The sequence below is a fragment of the Delphinus delphis genome, chromosome 17 (assembly GCF_949987515.2).
Source record: "Delphinus delphis chromosome 17, mDelDel1.2, whole genome shotgun sequence".
In the NCBI taxonomy this organism is placed as follows: Eukaryota; Metazoa; Chordata; class Mammalia; order Artiodactyla; family Delphinidae; genus Delphinus; species Delphinus delphis.
In genome coordinates this window covers 432,695-450,403 of record NC_082699.1, presented here as the reverse complement: position 1 = coordinate 450,403, position 17,709 = coordinate 432,695, and the positions used below count along the sequence as shown (strand labels likewise).

The 17,709-nt window shown below is 40.9% G+C and overlaps 1 protein-coding gene across 2 annotated transcripts in view; it reads right to left on the bottom strand.

Annotated features, from left to right (window-relative positions):
• The window catches only part of SPIDR (scaffold protein involved in DNA repair), a 353,204-nt gene that overhangs the window by 222,255 nt on the left and 113,240 nt on the right, over positions 1 to 17,709 (bottom strand). For both annotated transcript variants that reach the window (XM_060035355.1, XM_060035356.1), the window contains exon 6: positions 8,423 to 8,673. In XM_060035355.1, the coding sequence (XP_059891338.1) occupies positions 8,423 to 8,673 (251 nt within the window). The remainder of the gene's footprint in view (positions 1 to 8,422; positions 8,674 to 17,709) is intronic.

The window sequence follows — 17,709 nt, the reverse complement described above, 5'->3', positions numbered from 1 at the left end:
TTGTAGTTATAGTTATTTTAAATATTTTTGTCTTTTAATCTTCATACTATATTTAGAAGTGATTTACCCTCCACCATAACATCATTAGAATATCCTGAATGTAACTATATATTTACATTTACCAGTGAGATTTATTCTGTCATGCTTCCTGTTACCTTTAGCATCTCTTCTTTTCAGCTTGAAGAAGTCCCTTAGCATTTCTTATAAGGCTAGATTAGTGTTGATGAACTCCTTCAGCTTTTACATATCTGTAAAACTCTTCATCTCTCCTTCAACTCTGAAGGACAACTTTGCTGGGTAAAGTATTCTCGGTTGGCATTTTTTCCCCCTTTTAGCACATTGGATATATCATGCCACACCCTTCTTGTCTGCCAACATTGTGCTAAAAATCCACTGATGGTGTTACTGGGGTTCCCTGGTACGTAACATGTTCATTTTCTCTTGCTGCTTTTAAGATGATCTTCTTTAACTTTTAATAATTTACTTATGTGTCTTGGTGTGGGTCTGTTTGGATTCAACATACTAAAAACTTTCTGGACTTCCTGGATCTAGGTGTCTGTTTCTTTCCCTGTAATAGGGAAGTTTTCAGCCATTATTTCTTTGAATAAACTTTCTGCCTGTTTCTCTCTCTCTCCTCCTTCTGAGACCCCTATAATGCAAATATTGGTCCACTTGATGGTGTCTTTTAAGTCCCTGAAGGTATCTTCAGTCTTTTTCATTCCCTTCTCTTTTTGGTCCTCTGTTTGGATGAATTCTGCTGCCCTGTCTTTGAGTTCACTAATCCATTCTTCCACTTAATCTAGTCTGCTGTTGAACACCTCTACTGAATTTTTCAGTGCAGTTACTGCATTCTTCAGGTTTGTGATTTCTGTTTGGTACTTTATCTTCTATCTCTTACAATTCTCACTTTGTTGATGCATTACTCTGCCAACCTCAGTGAGCATCTTTATGACTATTATTTTGAACTCTTTTCAGGTAAATCACTTATCTCTCTTTCATTAGCTCTGTTTCTGGAGTTTTTCCTTGTTCTTTTTTTTTTTTTTTTTTGGAACATATTCCTCTTATTCTTCATTTTCCTTGACTCTATGTGTTTAGGAGAACAACCTTATTCTTCAGCTTGGCCTGAGTTCTTGGTTCTCTGAAACGTTTGTGAACATCCAAGCTGCCTTCTTTGTTCTCAGTGGCTCCCAGAAGTTGAGAGTATACCAAAACCTATCAGTGTCCCAAAGGGTAGAATCTCAGTCAGCAGTTTTTAAAGTAGGCAGGGAAACCTATTTAAAGAAAATACTGGGAGCTGGGCATTTCTGCCTACTCCCTCTAAGCTGAGCCCTTTGGGAATAGCCAGAAAAGAACTGCTTCTTTGTTTGCTACTTTCCTGTGGGATCCACAAATGCCAGCCCTGCTAGCCATCAGAGACAGGCAATCAAGAAGTGTTTCTCCTGGGTGGTAGCAGCAAAAGCTGCTACCAGAATGCCAGACATGTGAAAAAGCCTCTTCTAGGAGACACCATCAACCCACCGTGATGTAGAGGGACAGCAAGAAGATGGTACCCGCTGCCTCCCTCGCCTCTGAGGAGACTGGCAGTCAGCACCCTAGATGTGTGCTAAATGAGAACCTGATCCTCAGGCAGCAGCTTTTAACATATGCAAATAGGCCTCTTCTGGGCAAAGACTGGGAGATGAGTGTTTCTGTCAGCTCTGTGTGCTGAGCCCTGGAGGAATAGCCACGGGGAGTCCTAGCAAGCCCATTAAGAACTGTTTCTATGTTTGCTATAGTCTCGTGGGTCTCATGGACACAAGCCCCTTTGGCTTTCAGAGCTGGGTGTTATGGGGGCTAGTGCCTCCAGTGAAAGTCTTAAAGGCTGGGGTGCTAGATATTGGATCCAAATTCTTTGCTCCTCACGGAGAAGCTAGGAGTTACAAGTTCCCTACTGATTGTATGTCACTGGGGTGGGGTTTATGGTGAGAGGGTGTCTCATGTCTTAGCCTTTCCTACCCATTTCAACGGGCGTACTTTCTCATTTGCCCAATGTATAACAATCTCTCCATTTCTGGATTTCTTTTAGAGGGAACTGCCTTGAGTATAGCTGTAGATTCAATATGTCTATGGGAGAAAGTGAGTTCAGGAGCTTCCTATGCCGCCATCTTGGACTGGAACCTCCAAATTAACTCTTTTCAATATAGTCTGCTAAGTTAGTCACAGATAAAATCCAAAACACCAGTGGAATGGGGGAAAAAAAAAGATAAATTCACTAACCAAATTAAGATAGTCTATCTTTTATATAAAATAAACAGATTGGTACTGTATCTGAAAAGATTACTGGCATCAATTCAACAAGGCTAAACATTTCTACAATGTATGAAGTGAAAAAGAATAAAGATTCAAAAACATTCTAAGTTCCAGAAAAAAAAATCATTATAATATTTTTAATAAGCTATAATAGGTAAAGAAACTAGGTGAAGAAAAAATAATTTAAATAAATATAGTATACAATATTTTCAAGTTTTGCTCTCTGTCAGATATAATAGACACTGTGAAAAAAAAACTTGATCGTACGACTGTGGTAATATGGCTTTATTACTGACAACATAACTCAAATATCAAAACAATGTTGCACTGACTTTCATTAGTTATGCCTCAAACAGTGCCATGAATCAAAAATAAAAATAAACAAGGAAGAAAGCCCAAAGAGACTGAATTAATATTTCCCTGTGGGGCAAACCACAGGGAGAGAGGACGAGTGTTCTCCAGCCTTGAAATGCCAACTACTTAACTTGATCCTTGCTAGCCAGTCCTTATCAGGTTAAAAAAAAAAAATCTTTTAATCACTGCTATATTCATGCTACATAATGAAAATCTATAACCTACACCTGCTTTTTTCCTTAGTAGCAGTGTTATTTTCCTCAGGCCCCCTGTTGAACTTCTATGACAAAAGTTGGTGATCTTTCCCTGGGAGGATTATCAAGATGTCTGTATTCTCAGCACTTTCATAAGACTTCACGTCAACAAATCAAACACTTAATGCTAAACTCTTTCTTCAATCATTACTAGACAACAAGCTAAGAGATTTTCTTAACTCTCTAAAACATGATGCTCTAAACACATATGAGCCACAACATGTAACCCTTTCCCCTGCTTCTGAAGCAGGTCATCAAACAGCGATCCTGTGGCAATCATGGGCCTTTTGGTCAGTTCAGTAAAGCTCCTCCTACTGTCAACAGAAAGTCTTCCAGTTTGATGCCTGAGACAGACAACCCAAATCACACCAACCTCTCTTTTAGTACTTCAACACAGTAACTTTAAAAGAATAACCACAAAATAGACATCTCTTAGTTATCGCTTAGAAATCACAAGAAGAAAACAATCATGTGCATATTGCTGGAGCTGCTTCAGTCGCCAGCAAAACCCGTGTCCTCAACCTCTCCGCATGTTCTCTTTACCTTCCTGCTCCTCCCCTGAGACAGGGACCTTAAAAAGCAGCTGTCTTTTCTGCCTCCCCTCCACCTGACAGGCATGAAGGGCCTGGAAGGGGCAGGCCTGCTCCTCGCTGAGGATTCCAGGCCATCTTGCACCCCCCTTATATTCCAGGAGGCGGGGAGGACAGGACAGAGACCATCTTCACCCCAGGGAAGGCACCTCCACAGCTGTGCCAGCAACTCTTTGGAGGCCTTATCTTCTGGCTGCAGGCCACCATTCTTGTCGATATCAGTTCCCTGCCAGGCTTCTGATACCTCAACCTCCTCATTCCTTGAAGTCCTCTCCTCCAAGACTGCGTGTCCTCCACCTCACCTCAGCCACTCATCGCCCATGGTCATCCTCTAAACCTCAAGGTTACAAACCGCCTCCCTCCATTAATTCACTTCTGAGCACCAGTCATTCTTACCTGTTCAGCTCATGACCTCTAGCGTCATGACTTCAGAAGTGTTTGGCCAACCTCTCCCCAGTTCACAATCAGGTGGCACAGCCCCATCTCTTTGTGCTCTATACCCTGCATGCTCTCATTCTGACCTTACCCAGTCGAGATTTCATGGTCCAATATCACAATCACTCTCAGGACTTCTATTGACGGGGTTCATCATACTCAGTGGACAATCCCACACTCTGTTCCACATCTGCAGCCCCACGGTTCAATCCATGCTGACTAGTCAGTCTCAAACTCAATTCATGATGACCACTCCTGCCAAACAATCCTACTGCAATTCCCTAGTTCATTCACTCCCCCACTACATGACCATGTCATCTACTCTCTCTCCTCATTCCTCCAATATCATCTCCTTTTCCTTACTCTCAGCTGATGAAGACACTTCCCATTTCACCGAGAAAGTAGACGCGATCAGCAAGAACTTGCATGAGTTCCCACTGCCACATATATCTACCTGCACCTGAAGAGACTCTGCCCTCTCACCTGTCCGTGGATGGACTAACTGTGCTCCTAACCCAGGACACCCCTTCATCTGTAAACCCCTTCCACCAAGTCAGACACAACTCCAACAGTTATCGTCTCTTTCCCCTGCTGAGGACCTTTCCCATCAATATATAAAAAATCTGCTCTCATTCCCACTCATAAAAAAGAAGTCTCAATCTCCAAATTCCTTTGAATTAGCAAACAGTTCTCTACATCCCTTAAAGCAAAACACACAATGAATTTTCTATGCATGCTGTCTTCAGTTTCTCTCCTTCCATTCTCTCTAAATCCACAGCAATTTGACTTTGCCTGACCATTCCACTGAGAAGGCTCTATATTCCCTGTCCTCCACAGCGCAAACCCAGCAGCATCTGTCATAGCTGGCTGCTTTCCAGGACATCATGCTCTCTTAGATTTAATTCCTCCCTCAGTAGCCTCTTCCTCTGTGACTCAACCACTGCAGAGTGCCTAAGACACAGATTCTGTGACAGATTCTCCTTTCAGTATGCATTTGATCTAGGAAATGACCCAGCTCATGCCCTAAAAACCATCTGGACACTAAAGATTACAAATTCACATCCAGCACCAACCTTGTCATGTGAAGTCCAGACTCGTACTCCTACTCAGATATATAATGGCTAACTGAACATAGTCGAAAACCTCATGATTTCTTTCATCAATGTCTTGTAGTTTTCACTGTAGAGCTTCTTCACCTCCTCGGCTGACTTTATTCCTAAGTATTTTATGGTTTTTGATGCTATTGTAAATGGGATTATTAGTGTCTCTATAGATACACTACTGATTTGTGTATGTTAATTTTGTATCCTGCAACTTTACTGAATTTGTTGATTAGATCTAACAGTTTTTTGGTGGAATCTTTAGGATTTTCAATATATAAAGTCATGATAAAAGAAACAGAAAACAAAACAAATAAGTGGAAAGATATCCCATGTTCATGGACTGGAAGAATTAATACTGTTAAAATGTCCATAATATACAAAGCCGTCTATAGATTCAATGCAATTCCTAGGAAGAGTCCAGTGGAATTTTTAATAGAAGTAGAAAGAAAATCCAAAAATTTGTATGGAACCACAAAAGACCCCAAACAGCCAAAGAAATCCTGATTAAGAACAAAGTGGGAAGCATCACACTTCCTAATTTCAAGATAAGCTATAAGATAAAGCTACAGTAATCAAAAAAGTATGGTACCAGCATAAAAACAGACACATAGACCAATGGAACAGAAAAGAGAGCCCAGAAATAAATCGATGCATACTCAGTCGATTAATATCTGACAAGGGAGCCAAGAACACCCAATTGAGAAAAGACAGTCTCTTCAATAAATGGTGCTGGGAGAACTGGATATTCACATACAAAAGAATGAAACTAGACCCTATCTTACACCATTCACAAAAATTAACTCAAAATGGATTAAAGACTTAAATGTAAGACCTGAAATCATAAAACTCCTAGAAGAAAATCAAGGAAAACAGCTCCATGACATAGGTCTTGGCAATGATTTTTTGGATATGACACCTAAAGCACAAACAACAAAATCAAAAATAAACAAGCAGGGGGCTTCTTCCCTGGTGGCGCAGCGGTTGAGAGTCCGCCTGCCGATTCAGGGGACACGGGTTCATGCCCCGGTCCGGGAAGATCCCACATGTCGCGGAGCGGCTGGGCCCGTGAGCCATGGCCGCTGGGCCTGCGCGTCCAGAGCCTGTGGTCCGCAACGGGAGAGGCCACAACAGTGAGAGGCCTGCGTACCGCAAAAAAATAATAATAAAAAATAAACAAGTGGAACAACATCAAACTAAAAAGCTTCCGCACAATTAAGTAAGACAAGTAAATGACTGTTCACAATGTATACAAGTCATTATGCTTGAACTTGAACTTACGCAATGCTCTATGTCAATTAAATCTCAATAAAACTGAAAGAAGATAACACAATATGTATAAAAGGAGATTACTATTACTAAGGATACAGAACTTCCTATGTTTAAGAAGTAATTGGGAGGCAACTTGACACAATAAGACCGACCTACAGAATTGACCACACAAATATAAACTTTTATACACTCCCCCAAAATGTATACATACAAGTATAAAAGCATTTGAGGCCAAACAGCAAAGATGGTGGGGAAACTCCAATTTTTGTTTGGAAGTATGAAAAACTCAAACCCCAAGTAACTGTGAAAAGAACTTGTACAGTCAATGTACAGAGAAAGCAAAAGACGAATAACCTCATCTCCCTAAAAAAAGCCTCATGATATTCCCACCAAGGAAAACCAAACCAAACCATATGATCCCCTCACCCGCCTCCTACCTCAACTCAGGAAATGTCAGCTCTGTTCCTCCAGCTGCTCAATAAGTCACATTCTCAGAGGCTTTCCTGATCCCCTGTTTAAAATAGAAACGTCCTCCCCTTCCTCCTGGCCATCTGTCCCTCTTTTTCTGCTTTTTCTCCATACAGTTTATTTCCTTTTGACATGATGTCTACTTTACTTCTTGGCTCCTCATCAGCCTTCCCCTCAGGACAGGTAGAGCTTTCACTGCCTTTGTTCACTGCTGTGCCTCCAGGACATGAAACAGTGCTTGGCACACAGCAGGCCCCCAACAGGGTTGGGAACATGACCTTCTCTAATTGCAAAGGATCAACTTCAACAAAGACATTCGAATCCCTTTTATTTGCTTCCTTTCCTGTTTTCTCCAGAGGCTATTACAAACCATCACCATATTCATTTGAGGCTGTAACTTCTTCACTTCGGGCATAAGGCCTTCTGTCTTGTTTTATGTTAAAAAAAACAAAACAAAACAGTGAACAGGCATCAATTGACTCACCATGCTGTGTCCATCCCACTAGACTTGGTCACATCCTTTTACTCTCCTCTCCACTCCTTTATTCAAGACAGGCCTCCCTCTCCCACTTCCTTTCCTGGACACTGAGAGTAATTCTTCCTAACCTCTCTGCCTCCACTGGGTCTTCCCTATTATTCTCTAAATCCATGTCACCTTTTCTCTGAGATCTCTTTAGACAATGGATTCCAATCAAGCCTGATCAAACTTGCAACCTAAGCTCCCCACCCCTCTCCTGCCTTGAATCCCAGCTTCTAGCAGAGGGGTCACAGCACCATCTCCACAACTCGAGCCCCTCGCCTCCTCCCTGACCAGTCCACCAACACTGTCCGACACTGTCATTGGGCTCTCCTTGGTGTGCATCGTACTTGCCCTCCTTGACGCAGACATACCCTAAACAGATCTAAAACCGTGTTCTTCATCGCCATGTTTACACTTTCTACTACACTCCTTTTTCCTTGAAACTGTCCACTGAGTCTGCTTTTGTGGCACTGTTTCCCACAAGTTCTCCTTCTCACTTTCACTGGGGTTTTGTTTTCACTGTTTTGTTCTAATTTAAAACACAAAGAGATGATGTACAACGCAGGGTTGGGACACGTCCCCCTACATGGCACACCCCAGGCCCCTTCACACGTCTTGCTGGGCCCTCCATGACCTGGCCCCTATGGTTCTTCACACACACACCAGCCAGTTTCTTGCCCATGAATCTTTGCCCGTAAGTCTTTGCATTTCTAAGTGTTTCCCTGGCCAACCACAATCACAAAAGTGATCTCAATAGTCTATATTTCTATTTCCCTCTTTTAGACATAATTTACTCAAAAACAGGAACAGTCATTTACTTGTCTTAATTGTCTAAGATAGCACTTGGAACACGGGTGCTCAATAAAATCTGATAAACCCAAACAACCAATCTCCATTAAGGAAAGCAGTCACATAAGCTGGTTATGACTGAAACAGTGAATGCTCAACTTGGATGAACAATTCCATAAACAAACTCCAGAAATTAGGACCCATAACTGCTTATCAGAATTATAATTCTATTCTGTCAATCTTCCTTCCCAAGTAAATAAGTATTTTTAAATTAACATTGTAGGTATTTGGGCTTTTTAAGAAAGAGAAAAACTTTTTTAAAAAAAAGTATTTAAAAAGGTGTAATATAACCTTAAAAGCTTCTTCTTCTTTGCTGAATTTTCTGGAGTCTTGGGAAGCTTTGTCTCTTTCTGAGGTGTATGCAAAATGGCCTCTGTAGATTTTACCCTAGGGTTTATCGGTCTCTCCATAACCTGTCTTCCATCTGATCCGAAATCCATGTGGTATTTGTGAGAGGATTCTGAATCAATGAACAAGACATTCTCCGACTCATCATCTTTTTCACTATCTGATGAATACTCTAAAATTTCTGTAGGATTTGTCTGAAAAAAAAAAATTAAGAGAAATGCAATTAAATTTGGAGACCTCTTTATTAAAATTCACATTTATACATGCCTATTATTCTATTCCCTTATGACTATATTCATTGAAATAACTTTGCAGATATAGTATCTGTAGCTTAAACTTCTATTTTGACACAAAATCCAAACTAAGTAAGCCATATACCCAAAGACAAGAGATTAAATCAATTGTAAGCCAGGCACTATCTCACAGAATCCACCAAATTCAGTACAAATATCTCAATCTTCCTTCAACAAACTAAAAGAAATGTGCCGCACATATGTCAGTCTCAAAAACTGAACTCCTAACACCAACCTGAATAGCCATTAGCCATTGTAATCTAACACCTATTGGAAAAAAAGTATTGTTTTGATTTTAATGTGGGGTAAATAATATTCACTATTTGTTAAAAGCCAACTATAAAGAAAATTGCCTCTTCAGGTGAAAACCACTTAATTTAACAAAGAAGTCTCCAACGATAAAGATGAAAAATGGACTTTTCCCACACAATTCCAATACAATATTATATTTTCAAGAGGCTAATTTGAAATTGCTAATATCAACAGGAACTACTTAAAGAATGAATCACTGAGTCTTCTTCCTAACATTTCCTATTCTTTCTTTTACTCAAATTTCTGAACTACCAAATAAGAATTTTTTTTGAAAACCAGATTATAAAACAGAAGTCATATCAACAGCCAATCCTGGAGGAAAGAATGAAAACATTCTTCTGTAATGTTTGCTGTCTTTGCCCAGACACATGCTAAAACTTTCAAGTGTGGTAGGTATTTTATTTTCCCATTATTTGGTTTTGCAAGTCAGTCCCGTATTGTTCTAATGTCAGCAACAATTTACCCTTCAACATTCTAATTTTCCAGTATATCAGTAGCCCCTCCTAATTTAATACCTACACTAAATTTTAAATTTACTAAATGTAAATTGTACAGTTAGTTGAATGGATTCTCTACCCGGTCAATTCATGGTGTAGCTATGGGGACCCTCATGAGGCGCCCTTTCTACTGATGGTCAGCATGGACTGTGTCACTGGCATTATAGCAGGCACTTGGCTAGAACAAGTGAAGAGGATACAAGTGGGTGAGGGTTATCATTTGTGGGGATATGTGTGTGCATGGGTGTGGGTGTGTGCGTGTGTGGAGGTTGGTTAGCACTATGGTTTTCATCATTTCCTAATCTACACGCAAGGCAAAAGGTTTACCACATTTGGTCTTTTTTTGAGGATTTTATAGTTAAAACCTTTTTAAGAGCTTAAAAAGGACATCACCCGTCCCCACATCTCCTCCAAAAACCAGCTTGGGTAGTCACCTGTTACCAGGCGCATTTAGAATACGAAAAAGTAAATGAAAAAAATTCTCAAAAGAAGAGCTTAGTTCCACTATCCTTTTCACAATCTCAGTTGCATGCCTACATTACTGCATTACTAAAGTGTTTAATTACTAAATACTGCTAACCCATTAATAAGCTCAAGGGTCACGTTTCCCCCCAAACACAGCTTCCGAATAAATATTAACAATAGGCCACAAAAAGAACCAGGGTCGTTTACATTGAAAATTAAGTTCCTCAACACTGAAAAGTTTTATATATTACTTGAGAACTCCAAATTTAATTTCATCTTTTTGTTATGGAATGTCTTTTATTTTAGTACTCTCAAGTTTTGCGCTTCCTGCTAGAGCAGGGCTTCTCAACCTCAGCACTGTTGCCGTTTCACACCGGATAACGTGGGGTCCTGTCCTGTGCATTGTAGGGTGTTTAGCAGCATCCCTGGCCACTACCCACTAGATGTATTAGCAATGCCCCACCAATCATGACTATCAAAAATGTCTCCAGGCATTGCCAAATGTCCTCTGGGGGGCAAAATCATCCCCAGTTGAGAACCACTGTCCTAGAAAAATGTCAACAAATAACCAGCTACACGTGGCCTGTTCTGGGGACTCACATGCAGAAGCAAAGGGGACACAGGGCTTTGTGGGGATGGGGAGGTCAAAATGAAATAGTCATAAAACAATGTGGTGGAAGTACTGCAATTGAAGTGTTGTTCAGGCTCTACGGGAACAAGAGGAAAACAAAGCCAGGTGGGGCACAGGGAGAAGGGAAGAAGGAAAGAACTACCACCTGAATCAGGATCTGCCACCTAAAGCTGAATGCTAAGTGTAGGTTATTAGGCAGAGAGAGAAGGAAGTACATTCGGGGCTAGGAACAGGAAGACCACAAATATGAGGCCAGAGAGAACAGAGCACATGCAGGAACATCTACAAGCAGCAGAAGAGAGAGGGCTGTTGAACACCTTGCAGACCAGAGCAGGGCATGCAGCTTCATTCTGAGGCACTGGGGGAGCCACGGGCAGTTTTAACAGGGGCTAACCAAGTCACATGTTGATATGGAATGATCATCCAAACAACAATCTGAAGAACTGACTCTACTATGGGCAAGTAGGGAAAGCAGCTAGCTAGAAGGCTCTTCCATAATTAAAGCAAGAGATAAAGAAGATGTGAGGGAAGTGGGAGTAGAGAGAAGTGGACTAGGAAGAACATAAGGAAGGAGATATAACAATACTTAAGGACTCCCAGATGTTAGAAATGAAAGTGAAAGCAGAGTCAAAGGAGACCCCAAGCACCTGGTCTGAGCAACAAGAGAGGTACATTTATCAAGAACGGGAATTCAGGAAATATTATATGTCCAATATATCTGCAGAGGGATAGTTGCTAATACTAAATATGGCTTTGATATGTTAATATTGCAATGCCTATGAAATAGTTGAGGTAAAACTGACCAAGAGGCAGCGGCTCTATGGGTCTGGAGCTTTAAGAAAGGGATATGACACGGAAATACAAGTTCAGGAATCATAAGAACAGAAACAGTGCATGAAGGTATGAGAGTTAGAAAAGACTGTCCGTGGAAATTATGTAAAAGTAAGAAGACAAGGTTCAGGTTGGAACCTTACGAATATCACCAACATTAAACCTGTATTCGGGTGGGAAGAGACAGAAAAGTGGATTGGATTTGAGAAAAAAGAGATTGCACAGACATGACCCCAACATCATCTCAAGCTCAGCCCTGCCCTCAACAGCAGGTTATCTTAAGCAATTTATTTAACTTTCCCATGCCTGTTTCCTCATCTTCAATTTGGAGAAATAATCACATCTAACACATTAAGCATCTGGTAAATGTTTCAAATTTTGTATTTTTAAATTTTGTATTTATTTTCTGGAAAGTTTTTTTTCTTGATTCCTAAGAGGATCTCTATGTAAAGGACAATGAGGAAGACAACAAATAATGTCTTCAGCAGCCAATCAAAAAGACAACTAATGCCTTAGCCAGCAAAGGAAACCATGTATTCTTCACATAGGCATTTCTAATTTCTAACAGGAAGCAAAAGGCCATAATAAATATCTTTAGCAAAAGAGAGCAAGAGGCAACACTTCAGCATATTTTATTTTAGAACTGCTCCCCCAAGCCTGAAATCCTGATGAACGTGGAGGAACTTTCCTCACATGGACACAGAGAGGAACTACAGCTCACCAGACACTAGCTGTCTTAGCCACAGCCTGACAGTAAGGAACTCACATTCTTTCACAAAGATGGTGTGCACATGTGCAAATGTGTGCATGAATGCTCGTGCATGGTGTGTCTGTGTGCAGGGATGCGGAGGTGCATGTACCTGGGATGAGAGGAGAAGGGAAGAATCAAAGACAGGTCAGAGGAGCCTGCAGGTTCAGAAGCTTCAGTTTACATTTTATCTTTATACTGTAGAATCTGATTAATGAGAAAGGAGGGCTATGAGTTTTGGACCAAGAAAGACTTGGTTCTCAATCACAGTGCAGCTATTTTATTGTTTTGCAGTTGCACAAGTTACTTCACTGGCTCTCCCATCGCTTAGTTAAATGGAAAAATTCTACTAGAAATATTTCAAGAATTAGAGATACTTACTATTTATTATGAAATAATTTAAGTACATGGAAAAGTATAATAAAAAATACATGTTTTCATTACCCAATCACCCTTCACCAAATATTAACACAATACAAATTTTTCTTCAGTTTTTTTAATGATGCGGTTGTAATTTCCTATATCTCTCTTCCTGTTCTAGTTTTCCTCCTTCCTAGAGGTAACTCTCTCCTGAATTTGGCATTTCATTAACATCTTGTTTTTATCCTTTTTCTACCACACACACACATAAATACTTTATAGTATTATTTTGCAAGCTTTTAAACTTTATATAATTTTTTTTTTTTTTTTTTGTGGTACGCGGGCCTCTCACTGTTGTGGCCTCTCCCGTTGCGGAGCACAGTCTCCAGACGCGCAGGCTCAGCGGCCATGGCTCATGGGCCCAGCCGCTCCGCAGCATGTGGGATCCTCCCGGACCGGGGCACGAACCCGCGTCCCCTGCATCGGCAGGCGGACTCTCAACCACCGCGCCACCAGGGAAGCCCAAAACTTCATATAAAATTTTTAAACAGTATCCTGTGAACACAGCTCTGAATGACCTACTTTTCTATCAATATTATCTTTTTTTTATATTTATCCATGTTCATACACGTTAGCTCTATTTCAGTGTTGCCCAATGAAAGAAAGTTATATAGTTTTAAAATTTCTAGTAGCCATATTAAGAAAATAAAAAGAAACAGATGAAATTAATATATTATTTAACCAAATGTATCAAAACTATAATCATTTCTCCTTTCTCAGTTGTCACCAGAATCATCTTTAGCAGTCCCTTCACAGCAATCCCGGTTTTTGCTTCTGTGCACCTCAAAACTCTCCCAGCCTCTACCCACAGCCAGTTCCAAAGCCACTTCCCCATTTTAAGATATTTGTTACAGCAGCACCACACTTCTCAGCACCACCCTCTGTATTGGTCTGCTCAGGCTGCCACAGCAAAATACGAGAGAGAGAGAGAGAGAGAGAAAGACACAGAGAGACAGACGGAGAGGCTGATTTTCTCCTGCTTTCTTTGGAAAGAAAGAAACCAACTGGTGCCCTCTGAAAATTTTCATACACAATTACTTCCTTCAGGTTTACAGCCCATTTACAGAAATAATACAGAAGAGAAAATTAGGATCCTTTGCAGTAGAAAAAATACTGCAGTGGTCAAATTCACAGAACCAAAGAGTGACTATGTAGCTATGATCATAATTTGCTAATGTTTAAAACATAACAAAATTATTAGTATTATGACTTTTTCTCTCCTCTGACCCAATGAACTTCAGAACTAGGAGTCTCCTGAATTAGTGATTAAGTATCACAAGTGACAAGATTAAGACATGAGCGAGTAGTTCCTATGAAATCAGTCAGCAAAGGCAAGGACAACACCCTAACCTGACCACAGCTGAAGTCACCTGCAATCTACCAAACCCATACTGGCTCAGTTTCCACAAGTCAGAAATACCATTGTAGGAGACATCCGTTACAATTTATTTCTGACCCCTCCTTTCAGAGAACAACTGCCTTTCTACCGGGGGACAGCCATCCACCTCCAAGCAGCCACAGGGATGGCCTCCCATGTCTGAACAGTCATGTGTCTACTATGACTGGCCTTAGGTAGGCAACTGACCAGATCTGAGGCAAGCAGATTCTGCAGATCTTGAATTGAGAAATACAGAGTCTGACAGGTAGAAGCTGAGACACACTACTGACAATTCTCTAAAGGAAAGATCCGTGAGTTCCTGCTAGTGAGGTTCCCCGATCTCCCTGCGGCTCAGACCCTTCAGCTTTACCTTAGATTCCACAGGATATACTAGCATAATTTCAAAAAATTTACTTTTCCTCTTAAACTAGCTTCGTTTGTTTTCTGTTACTTGCATCTAAGAAAATTAACTATCTGCTAAATATCTCCAAGTACAGAAAATGTTCCATTAAACAAATATGTATTAACTACACACTACATGTAAGGTGTTATGCAAGAGAGAACGTTTAATGAGACAGAGTTCCATAAAGACCCTGAAATCAAATAAAGAGATATTTCTTAAAAATTCTTAACAGATAAAGATGAGAAAAGAGAAAAGAAAGCACATAAGGCAGCAAAGTACCATAGATATTCAAGATACACAGACAAGTCTAGACAAATGGAAGTTTAGAGTTCATGTTGGGAGGCAAGAGACAATAGCAACATAACCCTACAGATTGGGTGTGTGTATAGACAGAGCACACACGTTCTCTTACAAAAAGATAAATCAGATGACCCATCATCAATGGGAAATAGGTTCTAAATTTATTTCTTGGAATAATGATGAACTGGGGCAAATTCACTCACATCCTTCCAATGTGGCTTCTTGGTACCAGTGACTGCTCTGAGTCAATGATGAAGTCCATGCCTTCAGACCTGTTTCCATTCCCAGCCCCACTGATGAAGTGCTCTAGCAAATTAAGTTACTATAGCGTTTTAATGTGCTGAAAGTAATTCAGCACACTGGCAAGTGTTAATTCATTCCCAGCCTACTACTTTAATAATTATTATTCTAAAACTGTTTGGTAACCAAACAGCACTACTGAAAATACTTCAGATTAAGAATCAGTTGGTTAAAGTAACGCACTAGGAAAGGCCAAATTTCATGACAGTCAAGGTAGTGGTGCTACCAACTGAAATAGAGGACACATTCAAGAACAAAGAACAGCAGAAAGAAGGTAATTCTTTGGAATACACGGAGTTTTAAACGATCACAGGACTAGCACAGACACAGAGAGCCACCTAGCAGGAGGCTGGAAATTCAGCTGCTTGGCAAAGAGGCCACTGGAGAAGAAACAATCCAAGGTATTGACCTGTAAGATGCCCTCATGGAGGACACGCGTGAGGACAAGCTGGCCGCCAGCACTCTAATTTCTGGGCTCCTTGAACCCAGTTAAGGTGCATTTATGACTTCCACCTCATCGTAGACAACCTCCCACAGACTGTATGGTAGGAATCACAATGGCTCCACGACTTCCATTACTTTTAGGGATTCTTTATTTTAATAATCTATAATACCGTGCAGCCAAGATGATAAAAAGACCCCACTGTCTCTCCCTAAAAATCTGCCAGTTATCTGGCAGTGCATACAACATCTGAGCGATGCGGAGAGCAAGGATAAAATGGGAAGCACACAGCTCACAAGGATAAAATGTGAGCTGTAATCAGCTGGAAAACCAGGAATAAAAAAATTCTACAATTTTCTAAATAGGTGGATATTCAACAATATCACTGTCTTTTTCTTTAAAAAATAGATTTTAAATAAGTATCATAAATTTTTAATTTAAAAAATTAATTAGCATCATATTCTATGCAATTCATCTGATACTCTTTAAGCTGAAGTTACTACCTATAATCCCATCTACAAATTTTCTTCATGAAATGGTCAGGAAAGGGTTTTGTAAGTAAAGAGTTACCCCTGAATTGAAGCGTCCTAATTCCTATACATCAAATCTTTATCTAAATCCATGTATAAACGTCTACATGTGTAGGGTCCTCCTGGATAAAAATTGCATCCACTAACAAAGTTAAGAAGTTAACTGCAAGATTAAGCGGACCCTCTGGGGTAAAGCAAATGAAACCAATCAGCCAGATGAAACACCACTCTAACTTTCAGAAATTAAAGCTTTTAATTCTAAACTTTATAGAAAGGTCACACCAAGAGCAACAGTGGAATATCAATAATAAATGATAACCTCTTCATTTTGAGATGACGCCTCTGTAGCTAAATACTCGCCTCACCCAGCTAGTAAAACAAAAGGAAGATGGTAACTAAACTAAAATCATTCCTTGAGATAACCAATTACAGGACAGAAAACAGCTCAAATAAAAACACAAGCCTCGAGCCCTGGTCTCAGCCCAGGCAAGAAGGCATCCCCAGTGGGGCCAGGGAAGCACCTTGTGCGCCTGCTAGCCCTGCAAAGTGGCAGAACCACACCCGACAGCACTGCCTCTGCTCTCCGAGGCTTCCCACCCAATTACTGGCCAGCCCAGACCTGCCCTGGGAGGATCAGCGAGGGCCAGGCTATGACCAGTTCACCATGTTTATCCTGGTTGGGCCTCCCTTTCTTCAACTCAGTACAAATGAGAACAGCCAGGGGAATTTTAAGGAAAGAACAAGAGAAGTATAAGGTCCTGCCTGCTGAGCAGCTTTTAAATCTAACAACCACCAGGTTTTTAAGAAGGTTAAACGGTGGGGGCAGGGGCTGCCCTGGTGGCGCAGTGGTTGAGAGTTCACCTGCCGATGCAGGGGACACGGGTTCGTGCCCCGGTCTGGGAAGATCCCACATGCCGCGGAGTGGCTGGGCCCGTGAGCCATGGCCGCTGAGCCTGCGCGTCCGGAGCCTGTGCTCCGCAACGGGAGAGGCCACAACAGTGAGAGGCCCGCCTACCGCAAAAAAAAAAAGGTGGGGGCAACAGCAAATATGCTGAAGAAGGTACGCCATGGCAGCCGTGACAAGTAACAGCGCCAAAACCAAGAGTGCTCTTAAAAATTAAGGGGAATGAAGAGTACTGGTAGCTGATAAGCCAACAAATTTAGTTAGCAAATGCTCTCATTTCCACTCATAATTATAAAATGGAATTCATTTGTTTAACAAAGTAGTTGAATGCTGCTGCGTGTCAATATCAGAAATCATTCTGGGTGCAGTGGATGTACTGGGGGCGGGGCTGGGACACCAGAATCCTTATCTGTGTGGTCTTTAAATTCCCGCAGAATCGTAACACGCACACACACACACTCACACACACACACTCCGTAATTAACAGTGGGCTGTTCACCGGCTATTTATCAAGAACTACACTGGTTGTGTGAAAAAGGGCAGCAAAACCACCAGGAATGGAAGGAGTGTATCAGAATCCCAGCTCCTAACAGTATTTTATTTTCTTCTGGGATTAAAACTCAATAAAAGCAACAAAATTCTAGACAACAGAGTCTTAAAGTACTGATAGGGGATACACTTTCACTGTTTACTCGGTGAGCTTTTTGTGACTGAAACTTTATCCATGAAAAGCACTGCCAGCGAGTAAGAGGGAAACAAAAGCTACAGATTTTCCC